Source organism: Gymnoscopelus braueri (genome assembly GCF_963280865.1).
Source record: "Gymnoscopelus braueri genome assembly, chromosome: 18".
Classification (NCBI taxonomy): domain Eukaryota; kingdom Metazoa; phylum Chordata; class Actinopteri; order Myctophiformes; family Myctophidae; genus Gymnoscopelus; species Gymnoscopelus braueri.
This window is the reverse complement of record NC_137618.1, coordinates 36076854-36093724: the sequence shown is the minus strand read 5'-3', so window position 1 is coordinate 36093724 and position 16871 is coordinate 36076854. Positions and strand designations below refer to the sequence as shown.

The window sequence follows — 16871 nt, the reverse complement described above, 5'->3', positions numbered from 1 at the left end:
GTTAGCTGGTTTTGCTGACTCCAGGCTCCAGGCTCCACCCCTTTTGACCTCCAACCTCATTGTGAGCTTGGAGGTCCATTCAGCTGTTCTTATCAATGATGAACAAAACCTCATAACTCCATTTTTGTTTAGTTTTTTTCATTTCCTGAAAAATGAACATTTTGGAGTTAGCTGGTTCCTGCCGGACAGCCGAGATATTCATAACCTATTATCCAAGTTATTAATTCTACATGAATAGAAAATCTGCTTAATCACTGAAGCATTCAGTGATTAAGCATCTTTTTTTTTACGAATTTGGCAACTATCATTTAACTGAAAACATGGCAACCCCAGTCCCATGAATACTTTGAGGTTAGACTAGAGCAATTAAAGGTCACTCAAGATTTTCAAATACATTATTTAATTCGAACATAAAATGGAGGCCAAATACATTTGTATTTGTACGTTCACTACAGGGTTTGCACTACAATTCCATTCCAATCCAATCATGAACACAAAAAAATAAAATAAGGCATTTTGTTCCACTGCATATTATTATATACAGTATCTGCAGCATCTTAGGGGTCAATTCTAAAATGGGAACTGCAACTATACCTAGCACACTAAAAATATATCCTTTACGCTTTCTCTCTTTATGTACAATATGAATCTAACAATATTTGTATGAAAAACGCTGTCCCATTCTTGGCTTTGGAAGTAAACTCATTCCTAGAATGGTTTGTTAAAGTGAACCCAACTCTGACCTCTCTGTTGGAAGGCACTCTGTGACTGTAAATGTGGGTTATTATTCTGCAGCCTCAAACCCTGCAACATAAGAGGAAGACCTCCCCCCCTAGTGGTAATCATGATTATTACATGAATGTTTGCCACTGGATATTTCTCAACAATGAGGAAGTAGTGTCCAGTTTGGCTTTACATACAAAAAAGTAGTGCTACACAATTCAACAAACATGATTCAAGCCTTCCTGGTCAGTGTCTTTGGTGCATTATTTGTGGACTTCGGAATGTCTAAATTGCACCCATGTAAAACATTTCTTTTTGTCGCATTTTGCATGATCTACTACAGTATACGGTGCGATAGATTTATATATAGTTCTTTTCATAAATTATTCAGAGTTGTCGTTGAAGATAAAACTTAGATAAAAATAAGAAGAATATTCAAATAATGGTTGATTAGAACAAAATTGCAGTGGTGGAAGAAGTACAACAATTCTTTACTTAAGTAAAAGTACCAATACTGCAATGTAGAAATACTCCGTTACAAGTAAAAGTCCAGAATTAAACATTTACTTGAGTAAAAGTACAAAAGTATTAGCGTCAAAATGTACTTAAAGTACCAAAAGTAAAAGTACTAAAATGTTTGAAAATAGCAGATCTACAAGCTCACAACGAGTCACGACGCGTTGTAAGTTTGTAGATCGGCTATTTTCAAATAGAATAGGTATACAATAGGGCTAAAGTGGTTATTCACCTGTTTCCTAGGCTGTGTGTTTTCCACTTCCTGTCGATTTCATTGGATATCATTGGTCATCTGACCAGTTTCATTGGATTTCATTGGATCAAATCGACAGGAAGTGGAAAACACACAGCCTAGGAAACAGGTGAATAATGTAATAATTTATATCTGAAAAGTAAATAGAAACTAAAGTTTTCAAATAATTGTAGTGGAGTAAAAGTACAATATTTGCCTCTCAGATGTAGTGGAGTAGAAGTAAAAGTATTGGAAATTGGAAATACTCAAGTAAAGTACAAATACCTCAAAATTGTACTTAAGTACATTTACTTAGTTACTTTCCACCACTGCAAAATTGGGGAACTTTTTTTTTTCCCCCCCAAAGACAAAAGGAGAGGCCTCTTCATTTGTGCCATGAATTTCAATTCACAGCCTCATCAGCAGAACGTCGTGGCTTTGCTTGGTAAAGAAGCTTGAAAAGCAAACATACACAGTCACAGTCTGAAGAAGATTGAATGCTTCCTTCCGGCGGTTGCACGCAAACATCTTCAAAAGTCCAAACTTTCCAGCAGCAGTTCAGTTCTTCTATTATAAAAAAATAAATTAAAAGCTTGATGCAGTCGTGAATCTAAAAAAAACTAAAAGTATGTTAACGGCTTTATAGCCATGGTCCTAGTATGCACACGCATACAGTGTGTGTGTTCATTGGTAAAAGGAGGTCCACGGTTGATCAGTGGAAGAACCAGAGCTGGAATCTGTCCGATGGATTGCAGGCAGTCAGTGATGGGTGCTCGAATCGGGAAGTTAAACACATGTTCCATCCTGGCACGTAGAATAACTGGGTCTATAATGGACAGGAGACAGACAAAACGTATTACTTCTTACAAGAAAAATAAATGTCAAAAGTTGTCCCGACATTCAAAAGTCCAAAAGTGCTGACGAAAAGAACGGCAATACATTTACATAGTACTGTACTTAAGTATACTTTTGAAGTATTTGTACTTTGCTTGAGTATTTCCAATTTCCACACCACTACATCTCAGAGATAAATATTATACTTTTACTCCACTACAATTATAAAACACTTTTAGTTACTTTGTAGATTGATTATTATTACAAAACATACATTACCCACTACATTGCCCTATACATTTCTACAAGCTCACAATGCGTCGCATCGCGACGCATTGTGAGCTTGTAGATCTGCTATTTTCAAAAGAATTTTATACATTTGAAAACTTGTGAAATGGGACAGTGTGCATAATGAGTACTTTCTACTTTTGGTACTTTAAGTACATTTTGATTCCAATACTTTTGTACTTTTACTCAAGTGCATTTTGAATTCCGGACTTTTACTTGTTAGTACTTCTACATTGCGGTATTGATGCTTTTACTTAAGTAAAATACGCGAGTACTTTTTCCCGCCACTGGTCGTAGACAACGCTCACCTCCTTCAACTCCCACTTTTGCGGGGCTCCGACGAACGTGTTCTTGCCCTTATATTGGCAGTCCTCCAGTTTCACAACCCCCTCCGCCCCGTGTAAGCACAGCTCTTTCTGAATGTTGTGTCTGATCTCATGATGTGTGGAGAACTCAAAATACTAAAAAAAAACAATTAGAAAACCATCACATACTCTGATTGAAACAACAGAGTATTACTTATTTTTGTCACTGTCGGGTAGAAACCTTACTTTTTTACCTTTTAAGACCGGGAACGCATCTGTGTCATTTTAAGATTTCTTTGGGCTATTCAAAAATAGCAGATCTACAAGCTCATAGCGCGGCACCGAGTGCCGCGCTATGAGCTTGTAGATCTGCTATTTTTTGAAAAATCGTGAAAATGTGTGCAAATCTTTGAATATATATATTTTTTAAAGCGGACATTTTTACTCAAATCTTTGCTTCTGGGGGATTCTACAAATGTCTTCTAAATCCTAAAAAAATGTTTTTAAACGTATGTTGTTATAATATCAGTGATTCTCAAGCTTTTTCATGTCAAGGACCCCCAGAATTATATGTATTCGGCCCCGGACAGCCATCTGAAAATATTTTGTTCAAGGGACCCCCAGAAGCAAAGATTTGAGTCAAAGATGTATATATAAATATATTCAAAGATTTGCAGACATTTTCACGATGCCGCGCTATGAGCTTGTAGATCTGCTACTTTTGAATAGCCAAAGAAATCTCAAGTGACACAGACGCGTTCCTGTCTTAGTGTTAACGATATGGGACAAAATGAACCAGTTACAAATGGACCCAATGTAGTTATTTAGTCACAAGTTCTTGTTAATACTTTTTCATTGGTTAGATAAACCCACAGACAGACTGAACAACTTTTACTTTCAAAGGTTTTCAGAAATGGTGAAAACAAACTCACATGTTGTGAGCTTGTAGATTTTTGCTATTTTTGCATGACACTAAAAGTAGGGCATAGATTTACGAACAAACTCAGCAATCGGATAAGATAAAAATGAACCCCCATCCTACCTGATTTCCTCCTAGACCGTGACAGGGGTACATGATCAGTTGTTTCCCGCCCTCGTTGTTTTCCCCAGTGTCCAGACATGAGTCTTTACCAACGTTTTTCACCTGTGGGGCGGATGACAAAACACACACAAGTAATTCAGTAACGCAAGCTGTTCAAACATCTACGACATCTTGCTGCTCGCATGCTTTTAGCACTGTCCAGTTGGTGGAAGAAGTACTCAATACCACAAGGTAGAAAATACTCTGTTACAAGGTCCTGTATTCAAAAAGTTACTTGAGTAAAAGTACAAAAGTATTGGCATCAAAATATATTAAGTACTTTGGTACTTAAATATATTAAGTACCAAAAGTAAAGGTAAATATTTGCTCTGAGCTTGTAGATTTTTTAATAGATGAAACATAGGAATTAGTTGGTTAATGTACTGTAACTATGTTTTGTAATAATAATCAAAATCTTTCAAGTAACTTGTAACTACAGTTTTAAAATAATTGTAGTGGAGTAAGAAGTAGAATACCTCTGAGATGTAGTGGAGTAAAAGTATAAAGTATTGAAAAATGGACATACTATGGTCAAGCACAAGTACCTAAAAAAAAAATCTAAAGTACAGCACTTGGGTAAATGTACTAGGTTACTTTCCACCTCTGGCCGTGGCCAACTGGAACAAGCTCATTCTGGAGGCCCTCCACGCTGTGGTTAAACCCACAGTGGCCAGACAGTTGTGAGGTTGTGAAAGAAACGGTCGAGGAAGGCAGCGGTGCGGTACATGTGGTCTTACCGAGCCAAAGTGGAGTGGGTTGAGATCAGGAATGAAGGCCTCTGGATAGACGTTGTTTAAATACCAGGAGAAGCTCTTGCACTGCAGTCGTTCGCGCAGCTCGATGCGTTTGGAGACGTCTCCAAAGGTTCTCTGTGTGGGAAAACAATTCCCGGGCAGCCATTACAGCAGGGGAACTTTTGATCATTTTCTAAACACTGGCCAAGGACTCTGTATAAAGCCCGATTTATACTTGGTTGCGCGCCGGTGTCTCTCGCACCGAAAGTAGCAGTTCTACGAGGTCACAACGTGTCACAGCCAAGCTTGTAGATCGGCTATTTTCCGATTTGAGACATGAAGCGCAACCAAGTATGAATCAGGCTACCAGAGTACAGACTCAAAATGACCACTTCCTGTACCACTTTCTACACTGTGCAGAGGTGGTTGATGAAGATTCCTTTGGGCTATTCAAAAATAGCAGATCTACAAGCTCATAGCGCGGCACCGAATGCCGCGCTATGAGCTTGTAGATCTGCTATTTTTGAAAAATCCTGAAAATTTGTGCAAATATTCAGATTCTTTTATTTTTTAAGCGCACATTTGTAACTCAAATCTTTGCTAACTAAACGTTTTACAAATGTTCGCTTTAAAAAAATATATATTCAAAGATTTTTCAAGATTTTTCAAAAATAGCAGATCTACAAGCTCATAGCTACAAACTCTGTGCCACGCTATGAGCTTGTAGATCTGCTATTTGAATATAGCCAAAGAAATCTAAAATGACAGATGCGTTCCCGCATTGAAAGGGTTAACTATTGAAATGGCACTATTCTACTAAACCCTCATCTGATTTTATCAAATTGCACATACACACAAAAGCATTGTCAACTCATATAGTATAAACACAAGCACAAATAAATAGCATGCAGTACGAAATCAAGAATACTTTCACTGTCTTACTTTCCTCATTTAACTTGGGCTATACCCTCGACTAAACACGGTAGGTACAGGAATATGTCTAGTCTAGACTGATTTCACAACGGCTATTGGCCGATTGTCTAGAGGTAAAGGGTTATATTTAGAGTTTAACAAAAGATGTGCACATCGTTTTTCCAAGAAAGAAAAAATGTTTTATTCAACAAACAAAGTCTAGCTTAACCCATTGAGACCTGGAACGCATCTGTGTCACTTTAGATTTCTTTGGATATTCAAAAATAGCAGATATACAATCTCATAGCGCGGCACCGAGTGCCGCGCTATGAGCTTGTAGATCTGCTATTTTTGAAAAATCGTGATTTTTTTTTTAACATTATTTTTAAAAAACTGTTAGGATTTAGATATTTTTTTTAAATCGGCCTCAGGTCTTAAAGGGGAATTTTGGACTAAAGTTTTCTTACCTTTTCTATGACGTTATGATATCTTAGGATGAATGGTACAGTAGAACTCCACCCCTGAGCCGCCACAGCTTAAAAGGTGCGCGGATAGGCCTTAGGTTAGATCACATATTTTAATAGTTTTTTTTAAAGTTTTTTTTGGTGAGATCTGACGTTCATAGTGACAGAACACTATGCAACCAAAAAAAAAAAAAAAAAAAAAAAACAGAAGTCTCGCTAGACGAGATTGAAATCTCGAGATTTCAATCTCGTCTAGCGAGACTTCTGTTTTTTTTTTTTTTTTTTTGGGGACAGTGTTCTGTCACTATGAACGTCATTTCTCAAAAAAAAAAAAAAAAAAAAGCTATTAGAATATGTGATCTAACCTAAGGCCTATCCGCGCACCTTTTAAGCTGTGGCGGCTCAGGGGTGGAGTTATGAAATTTTTCTACTGTACCATTCATCCTAAGATATCATAACGTCATAGAAAAGGTAAGAAAACTTTAGTCCAAAATTCCCCTTTAACTAAGACCAAACTGACCGAATATTCGCTGAGGGGACAGCTCATATGATTACTTCTGTTCTCAAACTGCAGTTGCTGTGGTCCAATGCCCTAATGACAACTTTTTTTCAACACAAATCACCAGTAATTCAATCAGTGTTCCTTTCATAGTTCTAATGTGTAGAACATTTGAAAGGACTTGGGGCACCACCAGCTCTGGAATAATGAGAGTACTTACTATAATGACGTGGATAAACACCACACACACACACACACACACACACTGAAAACTATTATGGCAGATTCCTTGAGGCTGTTAAAGACAGTGTGTCTGTTTGAAGGCAGCGGGAGAGGCCCGCTGGCCTAGCCACTCTCTGAGGTATAGCCCCAGGAGACCTGTTTATGGCACAAAGATGAGGGCCTGTATTGGGAAACGCTGCAAAGTCTGTGTCATTTACCCGAGTAGACTTCCCCTGGGCCCCCCGCTCTCTGTCTCCTAACAGCTTTGAACCTCTAACAGCCTCAGGCGGAGGGTTTCTAAGTCAATAATCTATCTCTCTCTCTCTCTGTCAAAGAATACTTCTCATATCCAGGGATTTCATGCACTGAGAATCACAAACAGCAAAACACTGTGGTTCTCTAACTACACGCCTGTGTAATTCCAGGTTTCTCCATACAGAATGCTGCTATACATACATGTGACACATGTTCAGACTTAGTCCTGACGGTACAAAACCAACAGCTCAGCATTGGGTTGCCCCAACTTGCCCCGTGAGGCGATAACAAGAGAAAGAAAGAAAAGAAAAGAAAATCATATTGCCACGCATGACAGTGTTGAATTAAAACATTCCAGAGGAAACCCCTGCCGTTTAACCCTTTAAGACCGGGAACGCATCTGTGTGTTATTTTAAGATTTCTTTGGCTATATAAAAACAGCAGATATACAAGCTCATAGCGCGGCACCGAGTGCCACGCTACGAGCTTATAGATCTGCTATTTTTTTTTTAAATTGTGAAAATGTGTGCAAATCTTTAGTTCGAATATATATATACTTTTTTAAAGCGAAAGTTTTTAACTCAAATCTTTGCTTCTGGGGATTTTACAAATGTCTTTTAAATCCTAACAGTTTTTTTTCCCTAAAGTTTATTTTTATATATTTGTTTTACTTATGTTGCTATGTTATCAATGGTTTTCAAACTTTTTTGCTATGAGCTTGTAGATCTGCTATTTTTTAATAGCCAAAGAAATCTTAAAATGACACACATGCGTTCCCTTCCCGGCCTTAAAGGGTTAAGACAGGAATCAATTATTTGTGTAGAGCATAGTGATGAGTAACACACTGAATGAATGTCTGAGGCACACTAGCGTCTCTGGAGCAGTAACAGTATACGTACATCTTTAGCCATCTGTGTGGCTTGCTGGTTGCGTCTGTAGAAGATCTCCTTGAAGTCGTCCATCCAGACCTCGGCCAGGCGCACCAGGTTGCGTGCGATGACCTGCGTGCCCTTGGGGAAGGTGTGAGGACTCTTGTTCCTGAACACGTGGCCTACAATGGAGCAGGGTATGATCTCAAGCTGACCTCCACACTGCCACACCTGCAGCCAAAGGCAATGAAACACTATCTGTAATCACAGGCACACACACACCTGGGCAACTTTTGGGATATTGGCAAAGACAGAGAATCCAAGGAAATGAAACTGAACCCGTATGACAGCCCGGTGATTTCTTACTCTGAATGACATTTCAATGTTTTCTCCACCCCAGATTTCCATTTCTTCATCATAGCTTCCGACATGATAGAAATATTCTTTTGAAATTGAGAAGAGGCCACCGGCAAATGTTGGCGTCCTGTAGGGAAAAAAGGGGGAAAAAGGTAGAGGTATTTGTACTTGAGTATTTCCAATTTCCAATACTTTTAGTTCTACTCCACTACATCTCAGAGGCAAATATTGTACTTTTACTCCACTACAATTATTTGAAAACTTTAGTTACTAATTACTTTGCAGATATAAATGATTACATTATAAAACATACATTAATCACTTTAGTCTTATTTTATACCTAGGCTGTTTGAAAATAGTAGATCTACAAGCTCACAACGCGTCGCATTGCGACGCGTTGTGAGCTTGTAGATCTGCCATTTTCAAAAATGTCAGTACTTTTACTTTTGGTACTTTAAGTACATTTTGATGCCAATACTTTTGTACTTTTACTCAAGTAAATTTTTAACACCAGACTTTTTACTTGAGTACTTCTACATTGCAGTATTGATACTTTTACTTAAGTAAAAACATTTGAGTACTTTTTCCCCCACTGAATAATACGAAATATTAGTCAATAATAAAAGCACACACTGTACTGATTGTTTTCTCACTTTATAGGATACGTTTCGTCTTCTCTTCTTCGTTTCTCTTGGTCGGGCAGGCTTTCCCAGCCAAAGGACAAGCTCCAGTCAAAGTTGCCCCGGTTGTGATTCTGGCCATAGGGGGACGGCTTCATGAACTCAAAGGTGTTGAGGTCGATCGTGGTGATGTCGGGACTCACTACAACCGTGTGGTTCTCTGCTATCCTGGCGAGAAGAGGCTCCAACCAGCCATTAAAGCATTCGCCTGCCAAGCAGTACAATGTATCACAACATGAGCCTTGATAATATCCACTATCATTTTAGAACATGGGGTACAATAATAAAGAGACTTACGCCCGAGTTATACTTAGCTGCGGTATTGAACGCTGAAAATAGCCGATCTACAAGCTCACAACGTGTCACACTGCCACAGGGTTGTTGAGCCTGTAGATCCGCACATTTTCGATGTGCAACACCGGTGCAGGCCTAAATACCTGTTGACATCCTTAAATTAAAATACACTGCAAGTAATTTTAACTGAGCCTGGCCATGCCAGGTGCATTGCAACACAAGGCATACATTGTGGTGGTTGTAGGATTAGTGAGTGGGTGCATGTTGGATGGGTGCGTCCGAGGGACTGTGTCTCTGTCTATTAGGGCTGGTGAATTAATATTCGAATTTCGAATATTCCTCGAATATGGGGAAAATATGTATATATATATATTTTTTTTAATGTTTATTTGACAGGGACAATACAAAAAACAATGTATCAAGTTATAAAAACAAAGATTTGTTTTATTGGATTCGAGCACTCGATACATTGTTTTTTGTATTGTTTCTGGGTTTTTTTTATTGATATATTTTTTTATAATAATAATATTCAAATATATTCGAATATCTGAGATTTTTTTAGACCAATATTCGAATATAATTTCTGAGGAAAGTTGACAGCCCTACTGTCTATTCAGGGTGTGTGAATAACCAGGTGGTTTTGACATCACCGGTGTCGACTAACAGTGGGCATCCAGGAAGGTGAGCGTGTCGCCGGTGGCCACGGAAGCGCCCAGCAGGCGAGCGGTGATGAGTCCCTTTCTCTCTCGCTGGCGGACGACCCGGACGATGTCCAGACGCTTCAAATAGTCGTCCAGTTCGTCCTTCAACACATCTGGAAGTATAGGAAATCCAGGGTTAATAAACACAGGGTTAATTATGGACACTCGGTCACCATTATGGCCACAATGTGGTACAATCAGTATGTCGATTAAGCCTATAACCATTTTACTGCATTACAGCTACAGGAGACAATAATATACATAAATACAAAAGGAGAACATTTTGATCAAAACCACCGACTGATTTTTCGTCATGACTACAGCATTGTGTCAATGTGATTCATTCATAGCCCTCAGCATGGACGCTAACAATTGCACAGAGCTAACAGAGAGAGAGAGAGCCGTCTGGCTTGTATCCTCAGCATGGGCAGGCTGCCAAGTCCATCTGACCGGCTCCTGGACTACACACACAGCCAGGGAGTCGGTTTGCTCCACAGAGCTCTAATAGCACCCTGCTACCACAAACACACACAGTTGAGTGTCAGACCGACTTCATTCCCTGAAACCTCTCTTCTCCTCTCTCCTGCATTTTGTTGCCGCCCCCCCGAACCCCCCCCCCCTCCCTCCCGCCCCCCCCCCACTCGTGACCTGTGACCCATTTCCAGGAGCCAAACTCAATTCTGACTCATTTCTTGAGCATGACCGCGGCTAGCTCCTCTCAGGAAAGTATTCACTAGGCAGCCCCTCTTGTTTCCTGCTGTAACCCCTCTTCACGAGCCACACAGAGCTGGAGCTCCGTTCGGCACATTTCATGGCACTCCAAAAAAAAAAGGGCCAGCCTGGCCGCCCCAAACCGGCTGTCTGAAATTAAATCCAGCGGAGAGAGAGGAGGAGCAGGGTGGTCCCTGCATGGTTTGGGCCCTTGCGAGGAGCATTACCGTCCACGCTGGCGTCGTCCACCAGGATGATCTCCTTGAGGAGCACGGCAGGGGAGGTGTGCAGGACACTGTAGACCGTCCGTAGGAGGGTGCTCCACGCTTCGTTGTGAAACACAATTATCACACTGGTGGTTGGCAGAGGGGGGCATCGCTTGAACGTTTGCTCAATACATCTGCGGGGAGAAGGGGGACACAAGAGAGTGAGCACAGAGATCCAGTGTCCTTTATAGTTCCCCGAGCGGCACAATGGGCCCTGCGGTTATTACATCAGAGGTCCCCTCCCATGTGGGGTGTCCATTTCGGCCGTGACACGGCATGTGTGGCGGCCTTTGAAATGCCCAGCCATATTAAAGGGTGGGAGAGACTTTGTAAATTACCCTATTAAAATAGTCGGAACACGGACAGACTGGGTTAATTAGCCAAACATAACTGTACTTCTTCTTGAACTGGCCACATCAACTGGGCAGACACACTGAAACAATGTTTCAGTGGTGAGAGAAAGAAAAAAAGCTCCCTGCGGTTTTTGAGTGAAATTTCCCCCCAGTAACCAATAGCAAATATTATAGACTTGTTTTTGGTTAGACAGGCATTTCTGTTGGAAACAATCTATATCATATCTCCTTTTCCTTCTGTGGTTTTTTCCATACGTAGCTGTGGTTACATTTTGAGCCAGTAAGACAGTTTTTAAGCTCAAATAAAAAAAGGAAACCGATTCACCCTATGGAACTCATTGAAGCTATATTTAACTCCACTAGGTGGAGCAAATCTGTGACTCCTGTGCACCTCTAAATCAAGAATATTTTCAAAAGAATCACATGGTAATTGAAAAGTGACAACATTTGGCAAACCACATACACAGGATTGGCATGAGTCTCCTGTTCTATCTTATTCATGTTGAATTGAAGTGGCACTCTCAAGTTACGTCTAGGAAGGTATGGCAAACTGTTCGGCTATTGTGAAGGCACACAGCAAAACCAGGAATGTTATTAACACACTCAGGTATTTTGTGGCGCAAAGTTATTGTTATTGTTTTATATCAAGATGACATACTCCGGTGGTCTGGTGTCGGGACCCAGGTCTCTGCTCAGGGAGATGCGGTCACTGGCGTACAGGTTGAAGCAGTGCTTCTCCTCTCCCCTCTCCTTCTCCTTCTGCTCGGCAGGACTCAGGGAGTCCGCGTGGAAGGGCTTCCCGGCGGCCCCGGGGTCCCGGGGGCTCTGAGGCGGACGCCGCAGGGCCGGCCGGAGCTCGGCGGCGGCGTAGTGGCCCGGCACGCAGGACAGGCCGTCCGCGGTGTCCTGCTGACGGACGGGGGCTCTGATCTGCATCTTTGGCATGGCGTCCCTCAGGTTGTTGACCGCTCCCATCACCATGCCCACCACGGCGTCCCGCTTGACGGCCATCTCTTTCAGCCACGGCTCCTCCTGCTCCGGGCTTTGGCTCCCCACCTCGCGTTGTATGAAGAACAAGAAAGTGACAAAGACGACGGCCACCACCGCCAGCTTGAGCGGGTGCAAACGCCTTCGGAAGACCCGGCGGAGAGTAGTCATTCTTCTCGCGAGGAGTGGAGGTTGTTTCATCGAGACTTTGATTTCACCTGCAATAAATGGACAAATGATCAGGTCTCATGATCGGCCAATAGGTTATGAAACAAAACACAAAGCGAATACTAACTAAAAAATCAAATGCAGCGTGAGAGACAGAGATGCCATTGAGAATACTGTGTCACACTAAAAACCTTACAACAGAGTGTACTTTAAGATAAACATTGTCATCAAAACACTGAATTGATTTGTACATTCATCATGAATCCCTTTTTGTTTCATGGTGGTTTCACAGTTCTATCCATTCAACAAACTTCCATTCTACTCTAAAGAGTGACAAAAGGAGGAGGACCACATACCATTTAGACTTCATAATGACGCAGGAAACGTAGGGGTTGTTTAAAAATCCAAAGAATAACATCCTGGGCCGCTTTTATTTTTGGCAACTTATTAAAAGTGACTCTTTATCTTGAATTCCAGAGCGTCCCGTGTCGCGTTGCTGCTCAATCTGTGCAGACAGACTTCCGTCTCTGTGGATCCAGGTGGAGGTCAGAGTTGCCATATTTTGTGAGAGATACAAGCAACCAGTCTAGGAAAACAAAGAAACGACTAATAGGCCACATGAGCACTTTAACCACTTAAAGCTCATATGGGTAACCGAGTCCCTCAGGGCTCAATACTAGTGTATTTTCTGTTTTGTGTTATTGTGGGGAAAGCTTTCACTTTCACTAAAGCTTAAGCTTTCGCTTTTGTTATCATTGGGGAAAACCTTCGGTGAAAATCAAAGCCAAAGCTTTCCCCACAATACCTATGCTGGGGTTTAAGTGGTTAAACCTATGCTATGCATCGGCTATTTGAAAACAGACGATCTACAAGCTCACAACTAGTGAGCTTGTCGATCTGCTATTTTCAAAAAACTCCTGCAATAAAATGTGGCATATTTGGAATTCTTTTGAAACAGTCTATCAACACAAATGCTCCCCTGTGGCTCCCTCCATGAAAATATTTGAGAACCACTGGTTTAAATAATAATTACAAAATGTGGAAGCAAGCCTAAATAAGCAAGTACACTTTGGAAACAAGCAACAAAAAACCACAACCCACAATATTGACAAGCAACCTTTCCAGAAAAAGAAGCCCCAAGTCGCTTATAATAAGCCGACATGGCAACATTGGTGGAGGTGCGCTCCTCTCTCTCTCAGGTACCTCAGAGGGAGGGGCGAGGAGACCCTCTGGCGCGCGTGCGTACAAAGGGTCTCTGGATTGTCAAGATAAGGCATTATAGATGCGTTATTTACGCATTATTATGGAACAGTGGTCCTCTGAAACTTTTAAAATGTTATTTCAAGGACCTCCATAACTCTGAGAGAGCATACACATCAACTGGATCCATACTCTCAGTCTCAGAGGTACAGACCCGCAACTGATCTCGAAGTTACGATAGTCTTGATCAAGTTAGCCTCGGATCAAGACTATTATGTATTTTATCGAGTCTGACTTTTACTTTCGTATCTACGATAGTCTTGGTCTGCACTCCCCAGTGCGTCCTGCACTTTCACCAGTAAAGCCCGTACTTCTCCGTACATGTACAAAACTAATATATAAGGTGCTTAACCCGTTGCCCCAAATGTTAACTCACGCTTCGGAGTCTTTGTGCAATGTATTAGTCCGTATTTTTCAATGAAGAAGTGTTTTAATCCCGTCTGTGGCCGAACGCCATCCCCCTTCGTTTACTTCCTGTTTACATCGAGTGTGATTCCGGCTTTCACCGGATGCGCCCTGTCACTACCACCATTAAGGAACACAGGGAACTTCCGACAGAATCCGACACAGACGGAATTATAACACTTCTTTATTGAAAATTCGGTCTAATACATTGTACAAAGACTCCGAAGCGCGAGTTAACATTTGGGGCAACCGGGTAAGCACCTTATATATGTATTGTTATACATGTACGGATAAGTACGGGCTTTACTGGTGAAAGTGCAGGACGCACTGGGGGGGTGCTAGCCAAGACTATCATACGAAAGTAAAAGTCAGACTCGATCAAATACATCTAGTCTTGATCCAAGGCTAGAGTCAGTAGTAGCCTATTATGAACATAATAAGACAATATCCACAAAGCCGGTCTTGGTAGTTAAATTACTATTTCCTTTGTGTTCATTGTCCCAAAGGCAGGTATAAGCTACTGCTGTGCAGAATATTGTTAAAGACGGGAGACCATGGAAAGCCCATATAAAGTCCATTTCCAAGTTTGATAATTGAACTAAAATGATGTGGAGTCCTGTTGTCTGAGGCAGCCCTGATATTAGAAACGGTGTTCTCCTCTCCGCGGGATACGTCTGATCCAATAAGAGTGTCGATTCTTTTAAATAATAGGATTTGTGCACCCAGCCATTCACTGGGACATGTTGCTGGGTTACAAATAGCAGAGGAACGCACCCTATAGCCCAGTGGTTCCCAAACTTTTTAGCTCAAGAGAAATTAAATGTTTGCTCCATACCCAAACTAGTGACATTAGCAGATCTACAAGCTCACAACATGGCGCGAATATTTGTTTTCTAATTTATGAATTTAAAAAACTTTATTTTTTTATTTATTCATGAAATTCTTTTTAATGTTTTGACATTTACTCGTGACCCATAAAAATGTGTCCGCGACCCACAAATGGGTCCCGACCCACTGTTTGGGAAACAGTGCTATAGCCTAGAAGCCTACCTCACACAGACATACACACGGCATGCAATCAGGCTCTCAGACTCAGGCGAAAAGACTATAATCTCCAAACAAACAAGACAAATAATTGTATGTAGCCTATAGCTCGTCTGACGGCGATTTGTGTAAAAGTTAAAGCACAACATGTAAAATAATGTGGATAAAAGTTAACGGTCTAACAAAAAAAAAGTTTAATTCAATCAAGTCGAGCGTCATTTCAGAGGAATGACAACTGCCATAATAAAGAAACTATGCCAAAATGCCCATATTGCGCAAATATGCAAAAAATATGATGTTTTTGCATAGTAGGCTATTGCATATCTGTCTGTCATTAGATGTTTCAATGAATTGAATACAGGAACCCAATGGAAACAAGCCATAGCGCTTTCTTGGGTATAATCATATGAGTCTTAGCAGACGGACCTTGTATTGAACTGTACTTTCCTGTGCTTTTTTTTTGTTGGCCAAACTGCTAATAAAGTATTCAATCAATCAATCAATGAAGTCATCGCGTTTGTTCACTAATTAGCCTGTTGTTGAAGTAAGAAAAGCTGACACTCACATTGGACCAGTGAAGTTTTTGATCCCATCCTCAGGTCGGCCAAGTCACCGGCGCCACGGTGCCAAATGGTAGCCTATTCATGAGGAGTGATCGGTGCTTGAGGGGCTGAAGAAAAGACGTGGAGTCTGACGCCTGCTCGGGTGCCCAGTTTGAAGTCTCTCTCGCTAATGAAGGGTTTACACAATGACTCCATGTGCAGCGACTCACTGTGCGCGGCTCTCCACAAGGCATTCTCCATGTCAGGCAGTGGTGGAAAAAGTAATCACTTTTTTTTTACTCAAGTAAAAGTATCAACACTGCAACGTATAGGTAAATACTCTGTTACAAGTAAAAATCCGGAATTCAAAATGTAAAAGTAGTGTTTAGTGTACAAAAGTATTGGCATCAAAACCTACTTAAAGTACCAAAAGTAAAAGTACTCATTGTGCAGAATGTCCCATTACACAAGTTAAAAATGTATACAAATGGCCGAAATATACGACTGAATTGGTTAATGTATGTTATGTGATATTAATTTAAATCTGCAAAGTATAGTTAGGCTACTAAAGCTGTCAAATAATCGTAGTGGAGTCAAAACAAAGTACAATATTTGCCTCTGAGATATGTAGTGGTGTAGAAGTAAAAGTATTGAAAATTGGAAACACTGAAGAAAGTAAAAAATACCTAAAAATGGTACTTAAGTACAGTACTTGAGTAAATATACTTAATTACTTTACACCAGATGATGTCAGGAAAATCATCATTTTTTTTCTCTTTTCCCGGCGCAAAGGAGCAATGTCCAATAGACTACAGTTTTCAAACGGCAATTGAGCATTAAAGGAGTAGTTCACCCAAAAATGTTTATTATTTTCTATCAATTGCACACCCATGAAGCCTTGAATTCATGGAGATTTGTTTGTTCTTGTCGCATTCCTGAGCCAATAATTTGATGACCGGGTCATTGGTCAGTAAGAGCCTCATTATGAGACTCTTGAGTCACTCTGCCAGTCATCAAATTATTGGCTCAGGAATGCGACACAAACAAAAACAATCTCCATGAATTCAAGGCTTCATGGGGTGTGTAGGCTAATTGATAGAAAATATCATTTTTTTGGGGTGAACTACTCCTTTAAGGGATATTGATTATTCTGATCGTGTCCACTCATG

General features: G+C 40.8%; 1 protein-coding gene across 1 annotated transcript; it reads right to left on the bottom strand.

Moving 5' to 3' along the window:
• Window positions 1-387: 387 nt before the first annotated feature.
• On the bottom strand, window positions 388-15818 carry galnt3 (UDP-N-acetyl-alpha-D-galactosamine:polypeptide N-acetylgalactosaminyltransferase 3 (GalNAc-T3)). The gene is made up of 12 exons (XM_080412565.1): window positions 15726-15818; window positions 12808-12978; window positions 11955-12501; window positions 10905-11077; window positions 9930-10079; window positions 8945-9179; window positions 8301-8418; window positions 7965-8165; window positions 4717-4848; window positions 3941-4042; window positions 2902-3054; window positions 388-2297 (listed from the first exon to the last, which is right to left on the bottom strand). Exons 3-12 carry the CDS (start codon window positions 12482-12484, stop codon window positions 2184-2186), a joined length of 1908 nt encoding a protein of 635 aa, XP_080268691.1. The 5' UTR covers window positions 12485-12501; window positions 12808-12978; window positions 15726-15818; the 3' UTR covers window positions 388-2183.
• Window positions 15819-16871: the final 1053 nt, after the last annotated feature.